Genomic DNA, 9,914 nt, shown 5'->3' with positions numbered 1-9,914 from the left:
TTTTTTTTTGCAATCACCCATACATACTGCTGAGCAGATGCCTCCTAGAGTTTGATTCTGCAGGCCTAGTGCCCTTGAAAATAGCCCTGTTGTGGTTGTGCAAGTATCCTTGTGTTGTCGGGATCCCACACTTGACTATAGCTGCTGTTAGTTTTTGAAACGTGGACATGTGGCTCCCTGGAATGCAGTCACCAGATACCACTCTGGCTCTTAGATAGCGTGAGCCGGAGCCCCTGGGGCGTGGAAGGGCTAGGGAGACCAGGCAGCTGTGTGGCCATTTAACCAAGGTTGCCTTCCCTCCCCAACAGAGGTGGATGAGTGCTTCTGGCCAGACCATGGGGGATGTGAGCAGCGCTGTGTGAACACACTCGGCAGCTACAAGTGTGCCTGTGACCCCGGCTATGAGCTGGCTGCGGACAAGAAGACCTGTGAAGGTTGGTGCTGGACCTACCGAGGTGGCGTGACAGGGTGTGCAGGAGTGGGGCAGAGATGGGCCAGCCGTGGACAGAAGTGGTAGAAAATGCCCTAGCTCTTGGAGAGAGAGAGAGAGAGAGAGACAAGTTGATTACAGTCACGAATGGGAGCAAGTCACCAAAACTGCACACACTCACCCTAGAAACTGAAACTGGGACACAGTTCATCTTCTTCCATGACCACGTAAAACTCACAATGACTTTTAAGGTAGGAAATAAAAGCACAGAAGATCCGTGAGCACTTTGACGTGTCTCTGCTGACTGCTCGTTTTGCCTGTCCCTTTTCCCTCTCTCCTGTGTCCCTCACCCACCTGCATGAACCCACTTGCTCACACAGGCCAGGTCCCGTGATACATCAAATGTGTCGCTGTCATTTTAAAAAGCAATAAAGATTTGTCTCCAACTTTGTCCTCCCAGAATCTCAGTTGAGACAATTAGGCTAGAAAATGGGACACTGAATGAATCGATTTGGATTGTCTAAATTTTTTTCATTATGAAACAACAGCAGGGCTTATTGCTGCTTGGGGGGAAAATGCAGTCGCTTGGAACTAAAACCAAATGAATCTTGTTTCTGTTTCTTCCATGCAGTGGCCTGTGGCGGTTTCATTACCAAGCTGAATGGAACCATCACCAGCCCTGGGTGGCCGAAGGAGTATCCCACGAACAAGAACTGTGTCTGGCAGGTGGCAGCCCCCACCCAGTACCGCATCTCCCTGCAGTTTGAAGTGTTTGAACTGGAAGGCAATGATGTACGTCTGCGCCCTGATCGATAGGGGTTGTGTTGAGAAGTGACTCCGAGCTGGGGGCCAGGGAGGGAGGGGGTTAGCTTGGAACTGCCCCTTCCAGAGAGTCACAGGACCTTAGCCCGGGGGAATCTGGGGGAGCGTTTTATCCAGCCGCTTCAGCTTTGTGCCTTCTGCAGGTGGAGCACCTCAGCCCCTCTTGCCATTGATAAATCCAAAGAGAACTGGGACAAGAATGAGAGTGGTGGTACGTGCCTATCTGTAATCCCAGCACTCAGGAGGCTGAGGCAGAAGGATTTCCATTGAGTTCAAGGCCAACTTTGGCTACATAGTGAGTTCAAGGCCACCCTGAACTATATAGCTAAACCTTGTCTCAAAAAACCCCAAAGAAAAAGAAAAGAATGAGGGGGCCAGGTGGCGGGTGGAGACAGGATAGGTCCAAACCCTGGAGTGTAAATCTTGGGGTTAGTGTCCAGTGGAGGAGAATGAAGGAGCTAGGGACTAGACAGAGAGTAGGGTGCTAAAGACAGTCTGCTCCTGTCTTGGGAGTGGTCATGGGTCATCAAGTCAGAGAGGCCGAGGTAGCACCCTCTAGCCAGACCTCTAGACACAAGTGCCCCCTGCGACTGGAGGACCCCTCTTAAGATAGATCAGCACCTCTTCATGCTTCCTTCTCCACCCCAGCTGCAAAGAGGTTCTCACCTTAAAAACAGCACTAGCCTGGGTCTCTCCTGGCCATCCAGCTTCCGGGCACTTAGAAGAAACGCTGTCATCCGTGGCCCTGCTGCGCGGTGACTCCAGAGCCAGTGAGGGGCTTGCCCCAAACTGAACACTGCATGGAAACCCCGAGAGGAACTGAGTACACCGTTTAGCAGCCACATTCTTTCTGAGAGAGCTACAGTGGGCAGTTTGGATGCTAGTCCTGGCTCTACCGTGTCTGAGCTGTGAATGGATTTCTCTTTCTGAGCTTTAGTTTCTCTGCATGAGGGTATCATGGAGTTGGGTTATGAAGTGGTTTATAAACGTGTTCTCCCTCCTTTCCTTCCTCCCTTGCTGCTCTCTCTTCCTCCTCTTCTTGTTCTTCTAGCAGTGCGGGCCCTTTCTTTAAGGAAAATACCGTGGAAAGTGAGGAGAAGCTTACAAGTGAGGGGAGCACAGGCTTTGGAGCTCCAGCCTCTCGTGCCAGGCAGTGGCACACGCTTAGGCTCTCCACAGTGTACCTAGTGACCGGCGCAGTGAGAGCCGAGGGGACCCTTCTCTGCTCCCCTCCACAGCTCAGGGTAGTGTGCAGCTCTCAGAAGGGGCTCTGGGATGACAATGTGCTCCCTACCTCGTTCCCTCGCAGGTGTGTAAGTATGACTTTGTGGAGGTGCGCAGTGGCCTGTCCCCCGATGCCAGGTTGCATGGCAAATTCTGTGGTTCTGAGACGCCTGAGGTCATCACCTCACAGAGCAATAACATGCGTGTGGAGTTCAAATCTGACAACACTGTCTCCAAACGTGGCTTCCGGGCCCACTTCTTCTCAGGTACGTGGTTTTATGGGCCCCAAAGCTGGTAGTGAGCTGGCCTCACAGGCTTCCAGTTTCTGGGATCCCTTCTCTCCTGCTCCCTCCTGGTACATCTGCCTTGGCAGTGATATGCTTGGAACAAGGTTTTTAAAAAATTTTTTACTGATGGCTGCATTAATTTCCTAGAACTGACATAATAAATCACCACATGCTGGGTAGCTTAAAACAACAGAATTTTATTTTCTTATAGTTCTGGGACTAGAAGTGTGAAATCAAGGGATGGAGGTCCAGGCTCCCTCTGAATGCTCGAGGGAAGAGCCCTTCCTTACCTCTTCCCAGCGCTGGTGACTCTGAGGAAGCCTTGGCATTTCTTGGTTTCTGGTTGCCTCACTGCCTTCCTCTTCACATGGCTTTCTCCTCTGTGTCCTCTCCTTTTATAAGAATTACAGTCACTGGAATCAAGGCTGACTGTAAATCGAGGATGATAACTCTTTTGGCAAAGACCTTATTTCAAAATAAAGGGTTGATATTCTGAGGTTACAGGTGAATGTCAGTTTTGGGGAACAGTATTCAACCCTTTCCCTACAGTGGCACATTGGACCCTCGTTCCCAAATTGAAGGCCATGAGCCATTAGGACCAGCTGGTAGCTATAGAAAAAAGCCCATTTTCCAGGAAACAGCATTTGAGGCTGGACACTGCTCCTGCCCACTGTCCTGCTAGCCGTGTATCCTCTGCCAGGTACCTCACACTCCAAATACCAATAATCCCTCCCCTGCCTTCTTGTACCATCTCTACACACTCACTAAACACACATCCCGGGGTGGCCCCTCTCCCTGGGACATCCTTCCTTTCTCCCTCACAAAACCCCCACTTAGATGTGGAGACCCGATGTGTCATTTTCTGTAGCTTTGACCCCTTTCAGTACATTAATTGTTCTTTTACCAGAATTTCTGCGACACTGCCACCTCCTTTCCGTTAGGGCTCTTATTTTCGGGGGCTGGTACCTGTGCGGTCATACAGGGCCACACACAAAAAGATTGAGTATGGGTGTCAGGTTGGATGACGGCTTTGGTATTGTCATCTTGAAACTCATGATAGTTTGTGGACAAGGGCCCCCCGTGTTCATCTTGCACTGGGCTCTACCAATCACATAGCTTGTTTATCATACTGGAGTGTGAACAATTTAAGAGCAGGACCTGTAGTTTGATTATTTTTATATTTTCAGCGTTTAACATGGAAGCAAGCCAATTACTTGTTGCTAGGTAATTGGAATTCTGTCTCTGTGATTGTTTTTGAGTGTCTCCTTTTGAGAAGGTTGTGCTTTATTTTGAGGGTCTGCTGTGGACCCAGCACAGTGCTAGGCTCAGGGAGGTTGCCAGGAATGTGCCCCAGAGCTAGATAAGCTTATATTCTGGCTAGTGAGGCCAGGAGATTCACCCTGAAAAGTGCCAGCCTGGGGCATAGTGGGGTAGGCCAGTGTGACCAGGGTTGAATTTGGAGAAGAGGGACGCTCCTGGTTGCCTGGAACAGGGGGAAAAGTTTTTTTTAATTTTTTATTCAGGTTGCATGATGGTCTGGGCCATTCCTAAGGGATGGGAGGGGCTGAGGTAGAAATAGGGTGACTAAGAAGATGGTACTCAAGGTTCCACGAAGAAGAGAGAGTGTGGCTTGAGCTCAGCATCTTAACCAAGCACAGAGACTGAGTTCAGACCGGATGGAAAGCCAAGGGCATCAAGTGAGCCCAGTTGGGTGAAACTGTGTCACCAACAGCTTTAATGCTTGCTAAAGAGTGAGGGCTGGATGGAACAAGGAATGGGTCCTTCTGTAGGTTCCTGGGTAGGGGTGCCTTAAAAAACACCAACTGACCAAACCATGCAAGTCAGTATGGAGGTGGGAGGGCCAGAGGGGCAGGATAGGTTAGGGGCCACTTGGGAGGAGGGAATGTAAGGCCTCAGAGTTCCATGCTTGCACACATCCTCCAAGGACAGAGGAGCTGGGTCCAAGTAAGTGAAGACCTGCCCATCTTCTGTAGAAGCGTGCAGGGAGGAGAGGAGTAGCTTCTATTATGGAGTGTTGGATATTCTGCATTCTAGGAGTTGTCTCCATGAAATAAGAGGGTGCGGCGAACGTGTCGAATGTTCAGACATTAACCACCACGGATGAGAGTAGAGAGAGGGAGGGCAACATGACTGAGCCCTGAAATCACTTGGTGTGTGTGTGTGTGAGGGGGTCCTTTCGTTGGGGAGGAGAGGGAGACCAATCCTTGGTTACTGCAGGAAGAAGTGGGCTTAGGAGAGGGCCACACTGCCACTTTGGCTAGAGCCCAGGAACCACAGGGTAACAGAAGCCAGTGCTGGAGCTCACACATGGTCATAATCATAAAAGCCACCACTGCTTGTGGGCTCATACTGCCCCAAGTGCTTTCCCTATTCCAGTGCGTTTCCCCCTCCAACAACCTCTGAGGTAAAGACACCATTAGTGGCTCCATTTTACCTGTGAGGCACCTGAGGCACAGAGGTAGGTGCTGCCTGAGGTCATCACATGCCGAAGTGATGGGCAGGGAGGCTCTTAGCTCCTGGACCAATGTTCACACATTTACCTGTTCACATGCAGCAGGCCGTCAGCGGTCTGGGGTGTGAGCTCAGACCTCCATGCCGGTCACACAGGCCACTTGCTGAGTGACTCTGAGCACATTAGCTGTCTCCACTTCAGTTTCTTTACCTGGAGGATGGGTATAGATTAAATGAGAGGATGAACGCAAAATATTTTCCTAAAGTTCAGAGTTAACTTGGGTAACGTACCCGTTCCATAGTAAACACCTGGCCGTCATTTGTATAATTGTTGCTATCGCTATTAATGTTAGCCTGTCCATCAGGGTGTGCCTTGGTTTTGGCAGAGAGAGGAGCAGAGAACATACTGTACATTAAAGTGCTTTAGGGGCGTGGAGAACCCAATACGTGCCAAGTAAGACCCAAACAAACCTGCCGCAGGAAGGGCATCGGGCGGTCAGGGAGGCTCCCTGCAGGAGACTGCCTTTTGGGTTTCCGAGCCATGGGGGACAGTCCCACGTTAGCAGGCCCTCAGGGGAGCCCCTTGATCTCCCCAGACAAGGACGAATGCGCCAAGGACAATGGCGGCTGCCAGCACGAGTGTGTCAACACGTTCGGAAGCTACCTGTGCCAGTGCCTGAATGGCTACCGGCTCCATGACAATGCGCATGACTGCAAGGAGGGTGAGTGGGACCCACGGGGCCTTGGAGTGGTGCATGAGAGGGCGTGGGCCGTGGGTGGCAGTAGGCTGGAAAGCCTCTCACGCCTGTGGAGTGCAGAGCCCTGAGCTCAGCCCAACATCTGCCTTTCTCTGGTAAGTGCTTGTGGCCTTCTTGGTGGACTGTCTCCTGGGCAGCTTGGGCTTTCAGAAGGCCCGTGGGGCCTCAGATACTACAAGTTAAGTGATTTTTTCAGAGTGGTTAAGTCTGTGGGCTCCCGATTCAGACTAACTGGGCCTGAATCCTGGCTTTGCCACTCATTAGCTGTTACTTAACTTGGAGCAAGTTATATAACTTCTCTGAGCCCTGTTTCTTCTATTAAAAGTGGGCTAACCGTAACATCCTCTTAAAGTTTTTGTAGGGGTTAAGAAAAAATGCTTAAGAAATATTTCAGACAGTCTGATACATATTACTCCGATGTCAGGAAATACCAGCCCCTGACCACCTATGTAATAATGTCATTTACCATATGAAGGCCTAGTAGTGAAGTGGGAGAGGAAAAAACCTATCCTGGAGTCTTTATATCTGCTCTGTGCTCCATTCAGTGCTAGGAGTTAGATAGCTTTGAATGTCCCGTCACTCTGGGAAACGCCTTCCCTTTGCTCTTACCCTGCGCAGTGAAGGAAGTTTGTGTATTTGTGATAAACACAGGTCTCCAGGACTTGGCCCTGCCAGGAGCCCCACAAAGGAAGTTGAGGGTGAGGGGAGCTGTGAAGACCATTGGCCTCTTCTGTTTTCTTCTTTACAAATGAAATGAGAAAGATTAAAGGAGAGGATGCATGCAAAACACTTACCACAGTGCTCTAACAGAGGAAGACAAATTCTAGATACTGGTCAGAAATGCTAGGTATAAGGCCAGGCATTGTGACACATGCCTGTAACTCCAGCCCTCAAGAGGCTGAGGCAGGAGGATTGCCATGAGTTTGAGGCTAGCTTGGGCCCCATAGTGAGTTTAAAGCCATCCCAAACTACATAGTGAGACCCTGTCTCAAAAAAAAAAAAAAAAAAAATCCTAGGTATTGAGCTAGCCCCGGACCATACTTTACAAATAGCACTGTAATTAGGATGAAACAGGTAGTCTCCGAAAGATACTGCTTTGAAAAACTGAAAGGCAGAGATAGACAAAAGGCATAATGTTAAAGGAGATCTGTTAGCACTTCCCACGGGCTGGCTCTCGCTGAGCCCTTCACGTATATCGTCTCTAATCCAAATGCATGAGGTATCCATCTTACAAATAAGGACCTGAGTTCCCAGATCCTCAAAGTATCTCACACACTGTAGATGGTAAAACCAGGACTTGTAACCTACTACTGATTCTACCACATTTGCACCGGTAATCACGATGTGAATAGTTATAGCAGGAAAGGTAACCTGGCTCTTGAGCCACAGCTGGGAAGGCAGTACAGCCAGTTCAAACAAATCAGCCCGTCTCGGCTCCAGGGGTCACTTCATTCAGCCTGGCTAATCCCATGTTGGTTATCCCTGAAACAAGTAAGGGAGAAGGGAAGAGACTCCCCTGGAATTAATGCCTCTGGAGTCACCAATGAATGACTTCTCTCTCTGTTTGTCTCCCTCCACCACCCCAGCTGGCTGTGTGCACAAGATCAACAGTGCAGAGGGAACCCTGGTGAGCCCCAACTGGCCTGACAAGTACCCAAGCCGGAGGGAGTGTACCTGGAACATCTCTTCGACAGCAGGCCACAGGGTGAAACTCGTGAGTCATTGCAGTAGTTTGCTGAGAACATGGACTTTGGTGTCAGGAAAACAGGAGTTGGCGTCTCTGTCCTGCCGCTCCCCAGCTCTGAAATTTGGGGGAATTACTCCACATTTCTGGGTCTCAGTTTCACTCTTCAGAAAATGGGAATGTTAATGAAGCCTGCTTTACAGGACTGCTGGGTAGAGTTGTACCACCACCATCTGCTCACAGTGGTACCAGCATGAGACGGCACCCAGCACACAGATCAGCAGTGTTGTTTGAGATTCGATTGTTTCCAGCTTTTATTTTTTACAAAACTACATTCTCAAGGTAAAAAAAAAAAAAAAAAAATGTAATGAGTACAGACAGTTGAATGGGAAAAATCAAAATTCCCCAGGTCTGCCATTCCTACTATAGCAATGATCACTCATTTTCAACATTTTCTTACCAATTCCCTCCAGGAATTTCCTAAGCACCAACAGTGCATGCACATGCATGGAGAAGCATGGGTCTTTTTTCTTACTCCAACTCCACAAATGAAATATTATTCATATTCTTCTACAACTTACATATTTTTTCAATTAACAATAGGAACATTATGCTAATTCCCGAATTAAAGACTAACAACCACCTTACAAGTCTTTATTTAAAGTTCTATCCATGTGTCTGTACACCAAGCTTAGTTATTTCAAAGGAGAAATGAATCTCTCCTGTGAGTCTCATTTCTCGGTCCTCAGGGACTCCCATATCCTGGAGTCTTTATATAAAGCAAATCCCTTGACAGCCAAAGAATTGGTTTTACTCTTGACAAACTTTTTTTTTTTGGTACCGGGGATCGAACTTGGGTCCTTACACTTGGAAAGCAGGCACTGAAACCACTGAGCTAAATCCCCGGCCCTTGACAAACATTTTTTAATGAGTCACTTTGCTGTGGAGATGAGTGATTGGCCCTTTGGAATGATGGACTAGTAATTCAGGGAGAATGGAAGGGAACAAAAACAGATGTAACCAGTAGCAAATGGTGCAGGGACATGAGAATTTACTGTGGAGAGCTATTGTGTGAGGTAGGTGAGTGGGCTCCTAGCGCACATGAAGAAGGGCAGAAGTGTCCGTGACTCCAGAGCGTGCTCAGTGGGCTTCTCCAGCCTTGAGCCGCCTTTGTGGGAGTGGCTTTCTTCTGCTGTGCACCCAGGAGCTGCTGCCCTGGGTTGGTAACAAGCAGCCTCGAATCTGGGGCAAGTGAAGTGAGGGCACTGGAGGAAGACAGACTGCCATCTTCTGGAAAATGATCACAATGCTATTATCTGTGATGACTGAGGGAATGGCGACCCCTTGGGATAGAATCACAAACAGGCACATCAGGAATCCTTTATTGGGGGCCCCTGCATGTGTGTGTTAGTTTTAAAGATGCTTCCTTGGGAAACATGGTGGCGGGTGTATCAGTTTTGCTCTGTGTTTTGTACTACAGAATGTGAGTGGTGTTTCATGGTGTGAGGCCCACCGCAGGGTGTCCGGTGGACTCAGGGAGCTCCTCACTTCCCTGGCCTGACTCTCCTTCCTCCCACTGCATGTGCCGTAGTGTGCCCCTGCTCTCCTTTCCTGCTCGTGCCTGATGTTTCTGTCCACCACTCCCTTTCTTCTAAGCTGTGAGAGCTCTGTCCCTTTCTGGTGCTTGTCGTTCTTGTGAAATGATAGGGATCCCTCTGTTTCTGCCTTCCTACCTCAATTTCTGCCCTGTCACTCCGGCCCTCTCTTTTGAATTTAGACCTCCCCACACAAATGTCCTTTCTCTTTTGGTTCAAGTGCAAGTTTTAATACTCTCTACTTACCTTGTCACGTCTCCTTAATGCCACACGGATCATTTGTCCATCAACCCAGCAGCAGAGAAGCCTGCATCAAGGCTGAAAATATTGAGTATGGCCTGGAATGGGGGTGGGCTCTGCTGGTAGCTTCAGAGGACAGCTTTTGGAGAGGGTAGGGAAGAGAAAGATGACAAGCTGCTAATGGTTAAGAGTGTGTGATGGAAGCCAGGTATAGTAGTACATACCTGTAATCCCAACGTTCTGGGAGGCTGAGGCAGGAGAATTGTGAGTTTGAGACCCTTTCTCAAAATTAAAAAAATGTGGGGGGAGAATTTAGCTCAGTGGTTGCACCACCTGCCTTGGTGGCAATTCTTGGTACCAAACAGCAACAAAATGAAAAAAAAAAAAAAAAAAAAAAAAAAG

General features: G+C 49.0%; 1 protein-coding gene across 2 annotated transcripts in view; it reads left to right on the top strand.

Annotated features, from left to right (window-relative positions):
• Tll2 (tolloid like 2) overlaps positions 1 to 9,914 on the top strand; it is a 127,177-nt gene that overhangs the window by 108,691 nt on the left and 8,572 nt on the right. For both annotated transcript variants that reach the window (XM_010618124.2, XM_033761302.1), the window contains 5 exons: positions 309 to 434; positions 1,062 to 1,222; positions 2,562 to 2,742; positions 5,832 to 5,957; positions 7,580 to 7,707. In XM_010618124.2, coding sequence (XP_010616426.1) covers positions 309 to 434; positions 1,062 to 1,222; positions 2,562 to 2,742; positions 5,832 to 5,957; positions 7,580 to 7,707 — 722 coding nt within the window. The remainder of the gene's footprint in view (positions 1 to 308; positions 435 to 1,061; positions 1,223 to 2,561; positions 2,743 to 5,831; positions 5,958 to 7,579; positions 7,708 to 9,914) is intronic.

Source organism: Fukomys damarensis, unplaced genomic scaffold, assembly GCF_012274545.1.
Source record: "Fukomys damarensis isolate Sample0158 unplaced genomic scaffold, DMR_v1.0_HiC HiC_scaffold_8, whole genome shotgun sequence".
Taxonomy (NCBI): domain Eukaryota; kingdom Metazoa; phylum Chordata; class Mammalia; order Rodentia; family Bathyergidae; genus Fukomys; species Fukomys damarensis.
The sequence above is the reverse complement of the archived record's forward strand: the minus strand, read 5'-3'. Positions and strand labels throughout refer to the sequence as shown.